General features: G+C 43.8%; 1 protein-coding gene across 1 annotated transcript in view; it reads left to right on the top strand.

Moving 5' to 3' along the window:
* LOC100871401 (uncharacterized) overlaps positions 1–20,656 on the top strand; it is a 45,613-nt gene that overhangs the window by 15,296 nt on the left and 9,661 nt on the right. Inside the window, exons 2-3 of the mRNA XM_003689870.4 lie at positions 4,408–4,741; positions 6,534–6,766. Coding sequence (XP_003689918.3) covers positions 4,408–4,741; positions 6,534–6,766 — 567 coding nt within the window. The remainder of the gene's footprint in view (positions 1–4,407; positions 4,742–6,533; positions 6,767–20,656) is intronic.

Consider the following 20,656-nt stretch of genomic DNA (forward strand, 5'->3'; position numbering starts at 1 on the left):
TGGCGTTTCGATAATTCCGTCTAGGATTGGATCGATCGGAAATTAGAAAGGATTCGAGTTACGAGAGAAAGAGTCGAAGATACGTGTACATTAACGCTGTCGCGAGGGAAAAGAGAGAAATAGAGAGCCGAATCATAAATTATCCGTGAATCGAGGCTCGCGAGACTGTGACTAACGCGGACAATCGATCGATCGCCGCGAAGAGCTGTAAACCGTCCTTTCCGATTCACCTTTTGCGAATTAAAATTCCGCGTACCGAACACTCGTGGCACGCAGAATGAAAGAAAAAAATATGTCCCGACTGGTAGGAAGCGGGTGATGGAAAAAAGCTGTTTGACAAGTACATCCGGCGAGAGGCCACGTACTCCAAGAATCGAGTTTCACGTGACGAAACCGATGCGTTCCTATTATATTACGCGTACTACACGCATATATACATATATATATATACATCGCATCCTTATTAATTATACAGATCCTCGTCGAACGTATCGATTCCTTGCTTAAATTTATACATATATATATATATATACAAATTCGAATATTCGACTAAAACACTTGTTGTCGATTATCGTGTCACGTACATTTTCCCTTCCCGTCGATCGAGCCTAATTTTTGTCGCGTTCGTGGTCGCGAGATAAGCGCGAGCGAAGCAAAATTATTAACGCTTAACGTCACGACCGGTCTGAAGTCGTTCCACCATCGAGAAACGGAAGGAAGCTATTCGAACTTCGGCTTCGCGACGCATTTCACTTTCGCGCGTTTTGGAACGGTGCCAACCTCCACGGTTCGAAAGTGCTTTGCTCTTATTTAACGACTTTTTTTCTCGCCTCGAAATTCTTCGAAGTTCGAACTCGTTTCTCTGCCGATCGTTATCGCGTAATTAACGCGCGGAGAAAGAACGTTCGAAACAATCGGCAACAAAGAGAGAACTCTAGGAGACCGTTTGCTCCTCGTGCGAGGGGAAATGAAAATATGTCACGATCACGAACGAATATGTTTAAACGTGATGTTTCGACTATAGATATAGACAGATATATTTATACGCATAGAGGCGGCCGGTTTATTACGGGTAGCAAGAACGTCAAATAAATCACTCGTCCCGGCCACGATAAGACAATTGCGAGTGTACCAACCCACCGATTCTGTTCGCGATAATAAGTGTAAGAAGAAAAAAAAAAAAGATAGAAGAAAAAACGCGGTTGTAAAATATAGGTTTTCCACGGTTTAATCAATCCTTATTATTGGCGATTCGCACGCTGATATTCAACAGGTGCGAAAGGTATGATCCGACGATTAAGGTGCCCACCGGTGTCCCGGCCGATCGTCATTCATATCGATTAGCCTGGTGGGCGCGAATCCATTCGCAGAATTTACGACAATGCATTATCAATGACGATCATGGTCGGCATATGGCCTCCCATGTTCAATGGTAGCGAGTCGCCGGTGGTAGACAGCCTGGCAGCCAGGCGATCCCTTTCTCGGAACGATCAACCTGCCATTCGTATGGGAATCACACCTACCCATCCCTTCCCCTTTCCATCCACTTTGCTTTCTGCATTTTTCTCCTCCCTCTCTCTTCGTTATTGCAATTCTCTCTATATATATATATATCGTAATACCTCGCATCCTTAAGAATACCGATAAAAAAGAGACGTAACGTCATTTCCCCCTCTCTCTCTCTCTCTCTCTCCCCCCTTCGAAAAACTCGACTAACCTTCGTTCGAGCCGCCGCTTTCAATTTTGATCACCCACTTGACGTCACCATCGAATATAAATTTGAGACAGAGAATAATTTTTGCATCGGGAATAATTCAACAATAGCGAATGAGAAATTAGGACGGACGGAAGCGGACGTTTTTTCTTTTTTCTGCGGAAGATTTTACGCGAGCCAAATTTCCATAATGCAAATAACGGGGTTTCGAGGAGGAGGAGGACCACCACCGGGACTAGGATTATTTGGGTGGTCCGACGGTCCGAAAACGATGGCTGGCTCCGATATTTAATAACAGGAGATGCGGCCGGAATACGGTTGTTAACGTCGAGAAGGGGAAGAGAGAGAGAGAGAGAGAGAGTTAAGATATATTCGGTCCGGTTAGCAAATTGTTCGCAACGTTTGCGAAAACGTATTCGAAAATGGGCGCTCGAGCCCCGTTTCCGGTTTGGAAAATGGGCGGCCGGATACCGCGTTCCATTTCAACCTCCGCGAACAAGATGGAGGCGTACGGTGTAATAATCGTTGTTTTCCTAAAAGTCACGTCGGGACACACCGCGATCTTTTTACAAGGGAGATACACGCGCCTAATATTTTATAGCGGCGCGAAGACAATGCGCGATAATGCAGTTAACGACCGTGCTCGTTCCTACACCCGGCCGGTATGCATATAAACCAGCTTGATCTCCGTTCGCGATCTCGAGATCGATGCGAAAGAATTTTCCATTAAATCGTTCCGCCCGGCTCGCGGAATGTAAATCAATCGTCGCACGAATCGAGCAATTCGATAAATCGTCCCGTTCGATGCTCGCAAATTGCCGGGGAAACGGATGGGAGCGAGTGGAGTGTCTTCGAATTGGTAAAACGGAAGATGGTTATCGGTCGGTAAGAAGAATTCCTCGGCGAATGAATGGGCGAACGAACGAAACCCCCATCGATACTGGATAAACAACGCGTCGACCGTCCAAGAATTTTTATCGCGAATTTTCACGACGCTCGACCCCTGACTCCTCGACTCGTCGCCGTTTCGAAGCGCTCGATTCTTCGAAATTGATTCTCCTTTTACCGCCGTTTTATCGCCACCGTTTACCATTCAATTTAATTATTCTCCAACAGAGAGTTGGTATCTAATCACGGCCGGGCACGATAATACCCCGTATTTACTCATCCGTGTACATAACAAAGTTCGACGAGTGGAGAAATGTATAAGTGGGAGTGGAGGATGAGATCTCGAAGAGTAAACGTAGGAACGTGCAAAGAAAGAGAGAGAGGCGTTTTTTAAATTCAACTCGTATCTCACCTCTTCCCCATAAGTATCGTTTATGCGTATACCGAGCACCAATTTATTCACGACCCAATTCGCTTTTTCCACGGGATCAAAGAGCGTGGTGGACGATACGATATCTTTACGTTTCATCTGGTTCGTACGGCGGGGAGGGGGATTCGAAATGCTCTCGGATCAAAGAGTGAGATTGTGGCTTCTTTCTTTTTTTTTTTTTTTTTCGGCGATTAAATTCCTTTCGCGAGGGAACGCGTAACGATGTTAAACGATCGTATATATATAAATATCGCGATGCGAGACGGACAGAAGCTGCATCTATAATTGCGATAACAACGTCGTTATTCACCGACCTTTCGAAACAATCTCCTCGAGGAGATCCATCTTTTTCCGTTTCGCGAGAGGTGAATTACCGCGTGTATCGGCGAGAGAACGCGACGATAATCGAGGTTGCACAACCGACGGATACATCGGTTTTCGAGTAATTGGACGGATTGTGCGCACGCTCGAACGAGTCAATTCCACCCGTCTTTTCACCGTTTCCCTCGTATAAATTATTTCGAGTTTTATCCCGCCGACTGTTGCCGCCGACACGCTCGTTATCAGATCCGAGTCACTCGGCAAGGGATAAGCGAGAACATACGGCCGTTTCTTTGCCTTCGAATCGTTTCCGTTCGATTACTCCGCGCGCCAGATATTTATTTCGAGCGCACACGCGCGTGGTGGTGGCGGCTGCATACGCGAACGAAATGAAATTTTCGTGAGTCGAGGTCGTTTTTTGCGCCTGCGCGCGCACACGTGATCGGCGCAAGCGCGATCGAAATGGGATATCTCGAGTATATAGCGGCTCGTAAACTCGTACGTGGCACGCGAAAAAGAAACGGGCAGACTGACACCGAGTTTCGAGTGTCGGTTGTTGATCGGTTGTTGACGAGAGCTGCTCGCAGCTGGCAACGCAGCAATGCGTCGACCGAGCCACGGTGAAATTCTCCCTGGATTCGCGTGTATATACGCATACGCGGTCACAGGGATTGTTTCTATTAAGCGGCTCGAGATCAAAGGATCCAGATGTTGCGCACTGCTATTAAGTAGGTCTCTGTTCTCCTTCCGGACGGGCTCGTTCCCCCGAGAATGCCGCGTCGCGATGAGATGCAAATTCGTTTATTAACCTTATCTCAGCCAGGAAATCTCCGCGGTAACAGCCACGCACACGAAGCCGAGGGAGTGGTGTTGGCCCACCCACGATCCCAAGAAAAAGGCATCGAGATTAATATTTTTCCCTCCTCTCCTCCCTCCGGTTTATCGCGCGGGCAAATCTTATTTAGTTTTTAAACCGAAATCTTCTCTCGAAGAGAGAGAGAGAGAAAAAAAGAAAAGAAAAAGGAATAATTCATCGAGATTTGTTTCTTCTCAGGACTACGCCGAGGACGAGGACGAGAACGAAGACGAGAGCCCAGCCTCGACCACCCTGTCGAGGATGACGTCGAGCAGCAGCACGACGACCACCACAACGACCACCACCACCACAACCACCACGGCCAGACCTGTGGTTACGCAGAATTACGATTATGGGGGTCCGAGAGCGTACGAGGGTGGTGGGACAGGAGCGCAGTACAACGGGTACCAATCGAGAAACGACTATCCCCCGATGTCGGCGCACAGCGTTCACAAGTGGCAGACTCTGGGCACTCGAGAGAGCGTCAAAGAAACCAGGAGCAACATGCAGCAATATAATAAGAGCGGGAAGAGTAAGTTGGTCTCGATTTATGGCCCCGTACTTGTACCTTTTTGATCGAGGGGGGAGGGGGGAAGTGCGCGCACACAGAGGAGAATCCCGAGAGATGGTGTGCGGGAGAGAAACATCTCGTCCCGGCAATATCATAATCGAAATTCCACGTTGTCGATTTATGCAAATATTCCAAATCCCTCTCTTTCTCTCCCAGCCCCCTTATTGATCGTTATTAAATCGACGATGGTGGTCATCTCGTCAGTACCATCCAATAATTATTATATTCCACCAATGTAAATTGGAAGCAAAAAGTCTGATCGACGAAATTACTCGTTTTTCTTCTTCTTGCCTATTTTCAGATCTCCTCCATAGCAGTGGAAATATCATAAATAGAAGTGTGCGCACAACCGATACGATTGCGCAACAACCGCGTTCACGTTTCCAATACGACGATATTCTTCCTCTTCGATCACCGCGCCAATGCTCGCTTACATGGACGACCTATTAATATGCAAATTAATTACGGGTATTGCGGCAATCCCGGTTGCCCTCCGACTCCAACTTTCTCGCACGACACAATATCGTACCGTATTCTCCTCCCCGTGCCAATTCGTATCGCCCCGCTCGAATCGATTTGCCGCGCTTTCGACACGCTGTCTACCGCCGATGCACTCTCCTCCTCTTGGATCCGTTGGTTTGGAGGAATCGGATCCTAATAATCCACCCCCCCCTCGCGTTCCTTCGCGAATACGGATTCGAACGGGATGCGCGAGCGTGCTTTTCAAACGTGACGGTCGTGGTATCTGTTGTAAACGCGCCGATATAATCTCGCAACGGCTACGTTGGAAAATTAGCATAGCCGGCCTTAGATCCTTGGCAGCGATTAAAACAGGGGAGAAATAATTCCTTGGACACGAGCAACACTTGCCAAACTTCCTGCTCGAGTGTTTCTTTTATTCGGCCAAGGGGACATTACGGGTTGAAATTATCGTCGAACCGTTTCGTCAAACCCGGGCGAAACGGCGTTTTACCTGAAAGGAAGCCTCACTTTCGTCGATTGTTCGGATCGTTGGAGAGGAGAGGGATAAGATAACTTCCTCGAATAAAATAACGAGGAGGAGATCGTTTCCTCGAAACGCGGTTTCAAGTGTTCGCACAACCCTCGTTTCATTCGAGCGATTCAAAGGCTCGATTCTCGGTTGGTCGCCTTCCAATCGTTCGAATCTTCTCTTTGCCCGAACTTGTACGGATGATTTAACGCGAATCGTAAACTTGGCAACATGGTAAAACTTCTAATCCGCAATTATCCCAACGATATTTGCTTTTTAATAATAAAATGAAACGAATGCTTCTGCTCGTAACGCGACGAGTCGATGTTTTATCGGCCGGTTTTATCCGTTAACGATCCTCCACGAGAGGATTCTTTCCGACGCATTTCCGTCCGTCCGTTGCGTGATTAATCGATTCCCAGATACAATGTAATTTCTCCCAATACCGTGCCCATACAAATTGCGACGAGCGATAGTCGCGGCATCATAATTATCGTCGCCGCGTTAAACGCGTAGAAAGCGATTAGAGGTAACCGCGCGGTTGAATCAATAGAAAGCTCGCGTGATTCGTGTCACCGTGCCTTTACGGATTCGTTTCGAAATCGAGCCGCGGCGAGTAGCTGTCGTCGCGCCGCATCTTCCTTCCTTCTTTCCTTTTCCTTCCTTGTCGCTAGAATTTCGTTTTACCGACCGCGCTTTCTTTCGAAAAAAAGAAAAAAGAAAAAAAAAAAAGAAAGAATTAATCCTTGCGAATTTTTCCAGCGGCGGAGATCCGAGAGGCTCTTCAACACGCGATCAAAGTGTCGCGGGAGGGGAGCTGCCAGTGGCCACGGCCGAGGGTGATTCCAGTTCGCGACGTGTACCCGAGCCCGTCGACCACCTACGTCCCGCACTGCGCCATCTTGCACAGATGCTCGGATGACACAGGGTGTTGCAGGTCGGAAGCCCTCACCTGCGTGCCCAAACACTCGCATCGAGTCGAGCTTTCCTTCTACGTGAGTACTTTTATCGCGGACACGAACCCTTGTTCATCGATCGAATTCGTGTATGTTATAGAATGCGGATGAAATGGAAACGAGGAAGAGTTTATAGGCGAGAGGAGAAAGTACGATTAATCGCGTTGAAACGCGTGAGGGGGGATTTATTAGCTCGCGTGTATTTCGGGCAAATTTATGCGGCGCTCGATTTATCGAAAACGCGTATCTCGTAACGGATTCGCGAAACATTGTCGGGCGAGTTTTCTATCGCGCGCCGTGCCGGTTAATGAACACCGACGTTATCGGCTGAACCGCGAATTCGATGACTGCGCGAGACTGCGCGGTTTATCTCGCGCCAACTAGGGGAAAAAATCGATCGCGTAAATTTCTCGGCTTTCATGCCTGCCCATTAGTGTCACGGAGAACGAGTAGTGGCGCGCGATCGTTGGAATGCCGACGCAATTCCTATTTTTCCTACTTATCCCCAGAGCTGTACGATCCTGAACGCGTGTCAGAATTTTATCGCGCGTACAACCGTAACAGCAACTAACGATGATCGATCCTACGGTGTAATTTGTATTCTTATCGGTGCCCGCCCGCTCGATTCATAAAGCGATGCCTTAAATATAGCGCCTATTTCATGGCGCTCCGTTCGACCACGGTGGTCCATCGTGTCGCGGCGCTGGATACCCGTGTATTACGCGCATATCGACCTCCTCCTCTAAAAAAGAATCGCCAAACTTATTGTATCGATATTTCGATACAACGAAACATTTTAAATCGTTATAGGAATTGGTTGATATATATATATATATTGGATCGTTTCGACGATAAATTTCCAAGGAGGAGGAAGAAGAGCAGACTCGAAGAGCGAGTAATTAAACTTGGCCAGTTGGTCTTAACGAATCGATTAACTCTGATGGATCTATCGCATTGCCCCTTCGATCGTATATACGTCGTCGATTGGATATAGACCTATAATTTCTTAAACGATTCATCGAATCATCGTCCGCTTACTTTTCGCTCCGATACTCGGAGATCGTTACTGTTATAACGAGAAAAATTTAATAGTTGGAATAAAGTTACTTCGATTTACTTATCGTTCAAAATAATGATTGCGCGATGATCGAGTGGAAAGCTGCTACCGAAAGCATTTGTTCGAAATTTTTAACCTAAATTATTTTTTCAATGAGTTGATCGATTCAACTCCGACAAAAGAGAGAGAGAGAGAGAGAGAGAGAGCCAAGTTCTCGAGAGAAGAAAAATCAACGCGATATAAATCGTCGACGCGACACAGACGCGCAATATAATCGCGGAGGATGCAATTTACATTTCGCGGTAATTATCGTCCAGGCACGGTGATCAGCCATTGTGACTTCTCTCTCTCTCTCTCTCTCGAGAGAGAGTGAGAATCGCATTGTCGCTTATTGAATTCATCGAGTCCGCGTTTCCCCTTTAAACGCAATCCATCCAATCAATCCGTCGATCGTGTCGTAAACGCGGGAATACAATTCGAATAAATAACTTCTTATATAGTGTTCCTTGGCTCGGCGTAACCCCCTCGGTGAAATTTACTTGATTTTTACTTGATCGTTCACTTCCTCCCCCCCTACGAACCATAGAAAAAGAGAAACGAAAAAAACGGGCGGGAGTCTCATTGTCGTCGATTCGAAAAACCGTTTCGTATAAAACGTTAATTGCACTTTCTAAAGCTGGTATATCTCAAGGCGAGGCAAGGATCGGCCGGTGTATAATATCGCGTCGTTGGTCGCGGTGAACACCCACGCGGACCGACGCGGGCCAATCAGCGGCCGAGAAACGATCGCGATCGATGAACCGATTGTCCGATTGCCCATCGCTCTCCCGGACGGAGGGGGGGGGGGATAGATAAATTTAATGAGATACACTTTTTTTCCCTTTTCGACCACAAGCGTTACGTAGCTATATGGAATGCGAGCAATCTTGACCTCGGTCGTATACGCAATATATAATATATATATATATAAGCGATGCTATTGAACCGTTATATGTGAATTATAGCGCAACTTGTGCCGCGATTATACGAGGCGTGCAAAAACAAACGGATGATGTAACCCCGGGGGATCGATCGAAGGTGGTGGAAAAAGCAGTCGCTCCAATTATCGATCTCTTCTCGATTCACGAGAAATCGCGTTAGCCACCCTTTTCTTCCCAAACGAATTTTCGCTTTCTCCGCGCGCGCGGCTCGAGTTGGCCGAGTATCAAATTCGTCAACGACGCATCGCGCATCTTACTTACTTACTTACTTACTTACTTACTTGCAGATGTGCAACTAAGTGCGACACGAAACTCGGGGGGATGTATTAATAGGCAGCCAGCGTGGCTTCCGCGATACCGAAATACGCTGATTTATAATCTCCCAGACCAAGAAAATCTCGTCGGGGAGTTTAACTGGGTTAACGTCTGTCGATGGCCAAACAGCCTAAAACCGTCGCGGCGGCTAACCGTTATAATAACAACAACGTGGACGTGAATTTGTCAGACATCGTTACTCTGAAACTTGGTAACTTTAAACTCGAAATCGAAAACGAGAACGAGTTGGATATATGTGTATATATATATATATATAAAATAGGAGTTGACCTGGGACAAAATTATTTTTTCCCCCCATTTTTCGAGTTTATAAATATATATATAGCAATTTATTATTATTAAAGTTGAAAATGTGAGTGAACATATGAGAAAAATTAGTATTGCGGTTATAATATTTTGCGAGTCGAGTCCTTAAGTAATCGCTCAAAGTGTGTGAAATGTGACAAAAAAGTTGTAGCGGGCAATTAACTTGGAAAGCGCTTCGAATTTTACGAGCGAATACGATAAGCCGAGCCTTGAGAATTGGAAACGGTATTCTAAAGAAACGGATATTTTTGTTGCGCGATGTCCTCGACAATTCTATCCTATAAATTATAGATGCAGGCCCAAACAGTGATAATTGAACGAAATAACGATAGAAACGATGAAACTGAAAATTATAAAATGAGAAAAACACGGTAAGAAGACATACTTATTTAACAAGACTATTGCTTATCTCTCTCCAAAATATAATAAATTAAATATAACGATAGAAATGCACATATTGTGCATACAAGAAGATTTGAAATTAATCTATAAATATCAGTGGCTAGATTAAAGTATCCTTTACGTATACGTCACGCGGCGGTAAACGTTGAAATTAATATAGTTTTGCAAAGTTTTACGAAACAAATATGACGGTGAAAAAAAAAAAAAAATAGAAAGTTCCTACACTCGACTCTTATCGCGTGGAACGATGTGGAACGTATATAAAAAAAACATTACATCGCGCGAATTTCTAATACCAGGTTAATTACTTAACTTTAAAAGATTAATTTGCAAAAAAAAAAAAAAAAAAAAACAAAAAACTCATCAATAATTTATAACGATAATTTAAAACAGATGTTTTATTTACAGTATATTTCTCAACTGATGAAACATGACCGATCAGTTATCCGATTAGTTGTCTGCGTATTTCATTTAATCCGTAAGCGTTTAAAAAGGAGGATTTAATTTTTTAAATTTATTCACAGATTCTAACGCACGGTTGTTATCCATTACATCGAAACGATTATTTCTCATTTTTTTTTTTTTTTCGAATTTCGAGTCAATACGTGGACGTGGATACGCGCCGAGCATTTCGAACGGATATGCACGGATATTTCCGAAACGATTCGAATCGCACCACCGCCTCGTTTGCATCGGATCGCCATTTTTGCCGCGGAAACCGAGGCTGATAATGCGTGGATAAGCGCTCATTTTTCTCACGCACGTCGTATTATCAACTCGAGTCGTGGTTGACGCGGAAATGCAGACCTAGCGATTTCCTCTTTCTCTCCCCCCCCGCCCTCTTCTCTTTCCTCGATCTCGAAAGGAAACGTTACGTGTCACTCGGTTGCGTCAATTTTCGCGAGAAAGTGATCAGAGGAGAAATCGGAAGAAAGATGAGTTTTGTCCAATTACGTGTGGAAAGTGTCGTACCGATGTTTAGAGTAATTCGATCGAGACGAGTTCTTTTTTGAAAATTTTTGGAATTTCCCAGAGAAATTCGGTTCTCACGAACGGCAAGATAATAGTTCAGGTAGTAACCGAGGAGAGGCACCCCGAGGAGAGATTCTTCAAAGCCTTTGGTCCTCCCTATCGAGACTCTATTTATACCCATTGGTTACCATTAGTTATCGCGAAAGCTTTAAGAGCGGTGCCTTTCGGACGCCGAAGTGGCGATACTTCGAGCCTCCGTAATTGATCGTAAAATAAACATATTTCGACGAATTTTTTTCTTCCCGAAATACAATTTGCCTTTTTCTTTTTCTTCTTTTTTTCTTTTCTTCTTTTACGAGCGCAATTCTACGATCCTCGAAATTCGGGAAAACAACCATGTGCTTTTTCCCCTTTCTTTCTTTTCTCGAGAAACAATTAAATAATAAAGTGGGAATAAAGCGTGGAAAACTTTGAAATTTTATGGAACGATAATTTTATTTATAATTTTGAATATTTGACGAGGAGACATTCATCTTTTCTTCTTAATCCTTTCGCTACGGCCGACCTCTCCAAAAATAATGCTCGAGATCATGAGTGGCCGTGCTCATTGTAACCCGAGTTGCTTTCACGGTGTTTATTGAAAAAAGAAAATTAATGATAAAAACATAATATCGTTATGTTTCCAAAGAAAAATACTCGATGAGCAACAACTCCGATCGCCCGTCATATGTAAAATACGCAGACCGACGATAGTCGCCCGTAGTACCTCTGTGACATCTTAACAGAGCGACTATAAGCGCCTGTAATATATCAGTGACATTTTATGGAAAGCTACAATCTATAATCAGCCATAGCATGTCAGTGGCTAAGCGATTATAGTCGCCTGTAATATGTCAATATCTTATGCAGAGCTATTACAGTGGCCCATAGTATCTCAATGGCATCTTATGCAAAGCGACTATAGTCACCTATAATACATCAGTGACATCTTATGGAAAACGACTATAGTCATCCGTAATACGTCAGTGGCTGAGCGACTATAGTCGCTTGTAATACGTCAATGACATGTTATGCAGAGCGACTATAGTCATCCGTAATACGTCAGTGGCTGAGCGACTATAGTCGCCTGTAATACGTCAATGACATCTTATGCAGAGCGACTATAGTCACTTCTAGTGTCTCAGTGGCATTTTATGCAGAGCGATTATAGTCATCCGTAATACGTCAGTGGCTGAGCGACTATAGTCGCTTGTAATACATCAATGACATCTTATGGAGAGCGATTATAGTCACTTCTAGTGTCTCAGTGCCATTTTATGCAAAACGACTATAGTCACCTATAGTATCTCAATGGCATTTTATGCAAAACGACTATAGTCACCTATAATATCTCAGTGGCATTTTATGCAGAGCAACTATAGTCATCTGTAATATGTCAGTGGCATTTTATACAGAGCGATTATAGTCATCTGTAATACGTCAGTGACATCTTATGGAAAACGACTATAATCAGCTATAGCACGTCAGTGGCTGAGCGACTATAATCGCTCATCATCGTAATACATCAATGACATCTTATGAAGAGCGACTATAGTCACTTCTAGTGTCTCAGTGGCATTTTATGCAGAGCGACTATAGTCATCCGTAATACGTCAATGGCTGAGCGATTATAGTCGCTTGTAATACGTCAATGACATCTTATGCAGAGCGACTATAGTCACTTCTAATATCTCAGTAGCATTTTATGCAGAGCGACTATAGTCATCTGTAATACGTCAGTGACATCTTATGGAAAGCGACTATAATCAGCCATAGCATATCAGTGACTGAGCGACTATAATCGCCTGTAATACATCAATGACATCTTATGAAGAGCGACTATAGTCACTTCTAGTGTCTCAGTGGCATTTTATGCAGAGCGACTATAGTCATCCATAATACAGTGGCTGAGCGATTATAGTCGCTTGTAATACGTCAATGACATCTTATGCAGAGCGACTATAGTCACTCCTAATATCTCAGTAGCATTTTATGCAGAGCGACTATAGTCATCTGTAATACGTCAGTGACATCTTATGGAAAGCGACTATAATCAGCCATAGCATAACAGTGACTGAGCGGCTATAGTCGCCTGTAATACGTCAATGACATCTTATGCAGAGCGACTATAGTCACTCCTAATATCTCAGTAGCATTTTATGCAGAGCGACTATAGTCATCTGTAATACGTCAGTGACATCTTATGGAAAGCGACTATAATCAGCCATAGCATGACAGTGACTGAGCGGCTATAGTCACCTGTAATACATCAATGACATCTTATGCAGAGCGACTATAGTCACTCCTGGTATCTCAGTGGCATTTTATGCAGCGCGACTATAGTGATCTGTAATACGTCAGTGACATCTTATGGAAAGCGACTATAATCAGCCATAGCATATCAGTGATTGAGCGACTATAGTCGCCCATAGTATCTCAGTGACATCTTATGGAGAGCGACTATAGTCGTCCTCGGTGCAGAGTGACTATAATCGCCCGTAATCTCAGTGGCATTTTATGCAGAGCGACTATAGTCGTCCAAAATATCTCAATGGCATTTTATGCAGAGCGACTATAATAATAGCGAAAAGGTTAAAAAGAGATGTACCGAAGGAAGAAGAAAGCTCGAGCTGGATGAAAAAGTACGAAACGCCATCGTTTTGTTGCTTCTCGAAACCAACCACCTCGCTGTTTCTGGATAACTGGAAACGCAAGATTAACGATTGTGAACGGTGGAAGAGGTCGCAGACATGCCCGTCATTTTAATGGGACGCCTCTCATTTTCGGAATCAGAGCCGAGTTTCTTCGAGACAAGTGGAGGCAAGCAGAAGAAATGCCATCCCATCTCCTTATCGCGTAAGCCTCTTACGCGAGAGAGAGCCTCGGTCCGGGTTGAACGGTTCGAAATTCTGAGGGAGGGAACGAAACGTGAAGCGTGATTTCGTGATTGGGGTATTCACCTCTCAAAAAAAGCGGAAAAGAACTTCTTTCTCTGTGTATCCTCAATGAAACGATTTTTATACGGATAATTAATTGAACGTTTGGCTCATAACAAGATGGTATGACTTTATTCTTTTCGTTTTTTTTTAATTATTAACGTAGTTACGTTATACGTCAGGTGTATCAAAATTATGACGACACCGTCATATCAAATCACGCGAAACCATGAAAATGGAACATTTGATTTTTTGGAGCAGTGCATCGTTGAATAATTTTATAATTATATTAAATTTTATACCATTTTTGAAAACCATTTTTATTATCTCACTATTTCTAACAATTTTTATTTATAAACAGTCTTAAAAAATAAATATTTTTTAGACCGTCGATTATTTTATAAAATCACAAATATCTAATATCTAATAGCATAAAAATAAAAGAATAAATACACGATTTGAATGAGAAAATAATTTTTTCCGCAGGCAAAAACTTCTTTTGAATAGGCAAAAGAACCCCACTGCGGAGAATCTCGCTTATCGTTGTTCGATAACCGCTTAAGGAAGCGCTTTCAATTCGATTTCATATATTCGTGGCAGAGCGGATCGTAGGAGATCAGGTGCGAGGCATCATCCGAATCGATATTCCCGTCCCGTGTTGCACGGGCATGCCCTTACATGTTAACCACATCGCGCAATGTCTATTTTCGTCGAAATAAGCGCGGCGCATCGTTCATTTCCCATTCCGCTCGTTCGTGGAATGGTGCCTCGCTCCCATCAGATACCCTCCTTTTACCAGCCAGTCAATGAAAACTGCCGTTTACAACCTGCTTTCGATAAACTGGAACGTCGATCGACCGACGCACCGTTTAACAGACGAGGGTTTCGTGTCGACGGGCAGACTAATCCTCCCGATGAAAATTCTAGATAACGAACGAATTTTCGTTTTGTCGTGTTCCTTTCCGTCCTTTCCGCTTTTAGAAACTGTTGTTCAAGACGTTAATCGGCGGAGGGCAACGAGACAATAGCTCGAACAATTATATTTAAGTGGACGAAATTCATTTTCTAAAAATTACAGCAAAGTATGCGAATATAAGCAGATAATCGGATCGGTCATTTATTTCAATAATTGAGAAATATTGTGTAAATTTATTAGGAAGCATTTAAATTTCAATTTTATCAAAGGATGTCGAAACGCGATAAGCGACGAATGCACGAAAAGTAGAAACTTTTTACTTTTTTTTACCGCCATATTTGATTCGCACAACTTTACAAAAATTAAATACCAAAATTAATTTCGTTTTGACATGACAACTGAACGCTCGTCACCAGCCAATTCTATTGATATTTAGATTGGATTAATTTTTAACCTATCTTATATTATAATAACGCGTTCATATCATTGATTATATTTCGAAGCAATAACAATTTTCCCAACTTTAGTTGGCAATTCTTCTATTCAATTCTTCGATCTTCCAATATTTGTATATACTTTTATATATCGATTATTATCTATCTTCTTCTTTATTCTATACCAATCAAACGCAATGTTAATTTTTCACGTTATTTACTACACATTCTGTAAAAAGTAACAAATTATAACAAAAAGCAGTATTGTTCTCCAAAAATTAAATCTCCGTATAAACTAGAAATCGGAAAAAAAATAATAATTTTGCCCCCCATCGTTCGAACCAGTGCGCCATCTTGATCGAGCCATCTCGCGGGTTGAATTGAAATTACGCCTCTCGATTCGCCTATTTCCTCCTTTCCCGAAATTACGTTATCCCGTAGCGCCGTGTTAACGAACACGTGGATCGCGTGAAATTTCAAGCGACAAGCCGCTCGTTCTCCGTGTCGCGGCGCTGTCTTTCCCCCTCCCCCTTCCCCCCTTTTTTCCCTTCCTCGCTCTGTCTTTCGTAATAGACACTCGCGCCAAGCGGATTAGCATAAGTCCGCTCGACGATGCAATTTATTTGCAGCCAGTGCCACGTCCGCCTCCTCGCCGAATAAAGAATCGCGAAATCCGCTATCTTCCCTTTCTCCCTCCGTTTCTCAGCGGCTCGCTTCGGAAATCGAGCGAATTTTTTCCATATCGCCAACTTGGATATCTCACCAACCGAATTCGAATTCTTTTTCACCCGTGAAATTATTGATCGAAAGACAACTCGGGAATGATGATTAATAAGTCTGGATTAATCCGAGGAAGAAAGAATGAAATTCCTATCTCGGCTATCGAGTCGTTCAAGATAGCTTATCGCTTATGGAAGTTCAAACAATGGCCTCTCGCCACGGCCACCTTAAACTTTTACGTCGCCTAGAAAGAGAGAGAAAGAGAGAGAGAGCACGATCGACCACCTGCACACGTTCTGGAAAACGAAAACGCTCCCAATTGGGGGAAGAAGAAATTCTTTCCGCGAACGGGGTCTAAATTTGCCTGCCGAAACGACGCAGCGCGACGTTTTATGAATAAACCATAACGAAACGCGTTCTCCCTTCGGCTGGAGAGAGGAGGGAGGGAGAGGAAAGCATAAGAAATTGTTCCTTGGATTCCATCACAGGTTGGATCCACGACGAGTACGACGTGGAGACGAACGGTCATAAATCTCGAAGAGAGAGAGAGAGAGAGGAGAGAGCAAAGGAATCCAGTTTTGCGACTTGACAGTTTTCCTATCCGCTCGATCTAATCGAAATATAGTTGCGCGAAATGTAGTGGGAAAGGGTGGACGGAGCTATTCGATTCGCTCTCTTAGAATTAGTTTGTGTATTTGCAATAGTTCGTGCAATAATTTTACATAAGGAAGTTTGGCGGGTCCGAATAACGTAAGAGCGGAGTTACAAGGAGACGATAATAAATTTTCCAACTCGTTGCTCGTCGTCCGTTCTTCCTCCTCGTTCCTTCGCCTCGTTCCTTCGTCAAGACGTCGTAAGAGGCGTGGCCGCCAGCTTCGTTTCGGCTGCATACATAATTCAGGACTGACTAGGAACTTCCTAGTCACTCTTGCCCCGAGTTGGAGGCATTAGGAACCCATAATTAGGAATGTGATTCGTAAAATTCGATCCAAGGTAAAATCTAATTGACGAAAATTCGAAATTCAATGCCGGTTGTAAAGTAGTTGGAAATTTCGAATTGAGTCACTTACTTGCTTGAATGAAACATTTATTCTTGTAGCTGTTACAGTCGATTCTCGTATAACCTCCGTTTGACATCACAATTATTTGCAGTTATTATTATTATTATTATTATTACGTTTCGAACGATAAATATAATCGAAGTAATTTCGATCATTAAATTTTCCCCATCGCTGCTCCTTTCCACTTTTCCCTCGAAGAGGAAAGAATAAATTTCATCGGAGCAAAGTTCTTTGGCCATCGATCGTATCCCTTCGTCTCTTTGACGATTCGGAAGGTTTTTAATTTAATCGACGAAGGATATCGTGCTCGATAGATAGATAGGCGACTAACCTCGGCTAACCCCGTGGTTACGGCAACCACGGACAGCGAACGTTCGTTAAGGCTTGATCATTCCTCGAGTTAAGTTGCCGGCATTGTACACGCCGTGTCCCTCTCTTCCTCGCGTACACGTTCAGACACGAGAGAGGGGGGATATCTACGAGCCTGCGCAGCATTTCGCGGCCCATTCCTTCTATGCAACCTTTCTCACTTTTTTCGACCGCTCGTCAGAACGATAGATTCTCGCCGTTTTCCCTCGCCCCTCGATTGGAAAAGAATCCAATCGAGTTTTTGAACAAATCGATTCAAATCGATTCAGTAGGATAGAAGGAACTCGAAGGACCAGGGTCTACCGTTTATCTCGATTTTTGAAAAATTGTGGAATAACTTTGCTCCTCCCGTTGTATTGCTTGCTTACTGGATAAAGCAGAGCGCGATGTCAGTGGCCGAGCAACTCGATCCTATAACAGTTTGCCGTTTCCAAGACAATTTGTCATAATTATTCGATTTAACAATGCCGCGAGGGATTTACACGATAATTAACCCATTGTTCGACTAATTTGTTGAGAAGAAATAAACGTTTCTCGATCGAGGAAGTTGTTAAAGGAAGGTTAAATTTAACTCTTTGATTGTTTGATCCTTTTTTATCTCGCAGTCATCCTTTGCTCGCGAATTCGTCGATTATATTAGCGACAATGCGGCCGGGTCGACTAATTTATAGCTTATTTCCTCCTCCCTGCGTATAATAACGTCCGATCCACGCCTTTCGAGCACGCCCTTTAAACCCTCTCCTCCAACACTATTTCTCTCTTTCTCTCTTCAACCGTGTCCCTCGAATCTTTGCTGAATGAAAAGGAAAACGAAATCTTCCACGACGTTGAAAGCGTCTGCTGCTTCGTTCCGTGCTCTAAGACACTAAAACTGCGTTGCATTATTCATTAAGATTGATTCGCGACTATATATATATATCGAGAGGGAATCGCTAGGATGGATTTTCTGAGCGCGAAAATACCATTTAATCGATTCGCGAGCGTATCTCATTTTCGATGCATTATGCATGGCGGTTCGTCGATATCTGGGATCATCCGATCATAGAGCAAAGTTGGATCGAGGCAAGAAGAAATTAAGCGAGCGTGTTTAATTACTTAATCGAAACGAGTCTATTTAAAATTCCGTGGAGGAGTAGATGCGTGTCCACGGAAGAACAGAGTCGTGGCGACGATTATAAATCGACCATTCTCTTTCCTTCTCCCCGCGAAGATTCTTCGAAATCGCCTCACGTCAAGATGCCCTCGATCCTCGAGCTTGAATTTTGGCGATTGTTTCGAGGAAGAAAATCTCGAGACGATTATCCTGGCTGTTCAAGAACTTCGCGAAAGTCGATCGACGAGGAGAACAGAGAGTGATTAACGACGTTGATGGATGATCGCGTGTAATGCGCTAACACGGTAGCTCTGTGCCATATTCTCAAAGTTGTTAAAATCGCTCGATGACGACACGACATTGCGCAGTTTCGAGCATTTTCGAAAGTCGAGCATCGTCTCTCTCTCTCTCTCTCTCTCTCTGGTCATCGCCTTGGTTAGCTTCCGTCTCAGGGGATGGAAAAGGTCGAAAGAAGAGCGCGAAAACGGCTTTGTTTCTATTCCAATCGCTCGAACAAACTGTTGCTCGTTTCCATGCGACTACCGATCCCTCGAGGAGCTCACGCGGCGAGCACGTCACGACGTCAGGTACACATAATGGTGGAAGCACCCACGCCTTTTCTCTCCACACCCACGATCCCGGGAGACGGGAAACGCACACACACACGCACACACACACACACACACACACACACACACACACACACACACACACACACACACACACACACACACACACACGCACGCACGCACACGCACACACACACACACACACACACACACACACACACACACACACACACACACATGCACGCACGCGCGCGCGCGCACGCACACAGCAGAGAGAGAGAGAGAGAGAGAAGGAGAGGGAGAGAGAGAGATACACACACGCAGAGGCGCGCTTGGTCTCGTTGGCATTTTTCCACGGAGCGATCACGCTTTGTCTTCGATCGGTACGCGCGTCAACGCGAGAGAAACGTTTTCTCGATCGTATAAATATGGAGATAACGGCGAGACACACGGTTGCCGCGCGACCCCTGTTGCGATTCGTATCTTCGCATATATCGGGTAAAGTCGAAAGGCCGGAGAAGAATCCGGCCGGAAGAGGGAGGCTGAGGTGAAATTGACGCGATCCATCCGTAGGTGAATCCGTGGCCGAAGAAAAATCCGAGGAATGCATTTGGAAAGTTGCTAGAGTTACTATATCTTGTATACCGACGATTCGACGTTTACTCGCTCTCTTAAAGTGCTCGATTAATGGACCGTGTGTGGCGCGAAGATAACGATCGATGGCCCGTCGCCTCGGACAGATTCGAAATCGGACGGCGGCGCACGCTTGGCTTCGAACAATAAGAGTTGAAAAATGGAGAAAATTATTTTTGTTCCCCGGCTTTTTTAGTTTATATAGTAATTTATTATTATTTCGTTAAAGATTTATATAACTGCGTTAATATATCCACAGATGTAGCAAAAAAGTTGTAACAGCTAATTAACTTGGAAAGCGCTTCGAATTTGACGAATGAACGATAAACTGGACTCTTGAGAATGGTATTCTAAAGAAAGTGAGGAATATTATAATTGCTCGCTTCTCCAAAATATAATAGATATAATAGACAACGTCAGAAACATACGTACATTATAATACAATTTAAGATATAACTTAAAATTAATCCATAAATATCAATGGTTAGATTAAAGAATCCTTGTCCTATGCCATGCGGCCGTGAAATTAATATAGTTTTACGAAACAGATATGACGGTAAAACGAAGTATAAAAAGTTTTCGTACATGAATTTTTAACATAATAATCTTAAAAAAAAAAGGTTTAAAATTTTAACCAAATTTATGAAGAAATTCTAACGTACATTGTTATTTACATATGGAAACAATTATTTTTCATTTTTATTTGAATTTCGTCCAGTTAATATACGATTGACCGAGTCGTTTTGCAAAAGTTTCGCTCACGTCCTCGAGGCTAATTACGTTTTAATTGCGGAGGAATGATTTCTGCAGACGGAAGGATTACGAACAATCCTCCGTAATGGTCGTGGCAAGGAAAACGAAGGAAGATTCAGTTAGCGCGCGTGGGCGATAACGACGGGACACGTGCGTACTTACGCCCCTCTCATAACCTACCCACCATCATTTTTCCATTCCTCTTTTCCCTCCTTCTTTATGATCGATGCTCGCCGATGTTCCGCGACGGAACGAGCTTTTTTCTTCTCCGCCGTCGCCACTCGTCACCGCTGTTTTTCTCCACGAAATTTAAAATACGGCGTTTATCTCTTCTCGCCCGTTCAGTAAAGTGG

Source organism: Apis florea, unplaced genomic scaffold, assembly GCF_048593485.1.
Source record: "Apis florea isolate Af1SG1 unplaced genomic scaffold, ASM4859348v1 contig_2293_pilon, whole genome shotgun sequence".
In the NCBI taxonomy this organism is placed as follows: domain Eukaryota; kingdom Metazoa; phylum Arthropoda; class Insecta; order Hymenoptera; family Apidae; genus Apis; species Apis florea.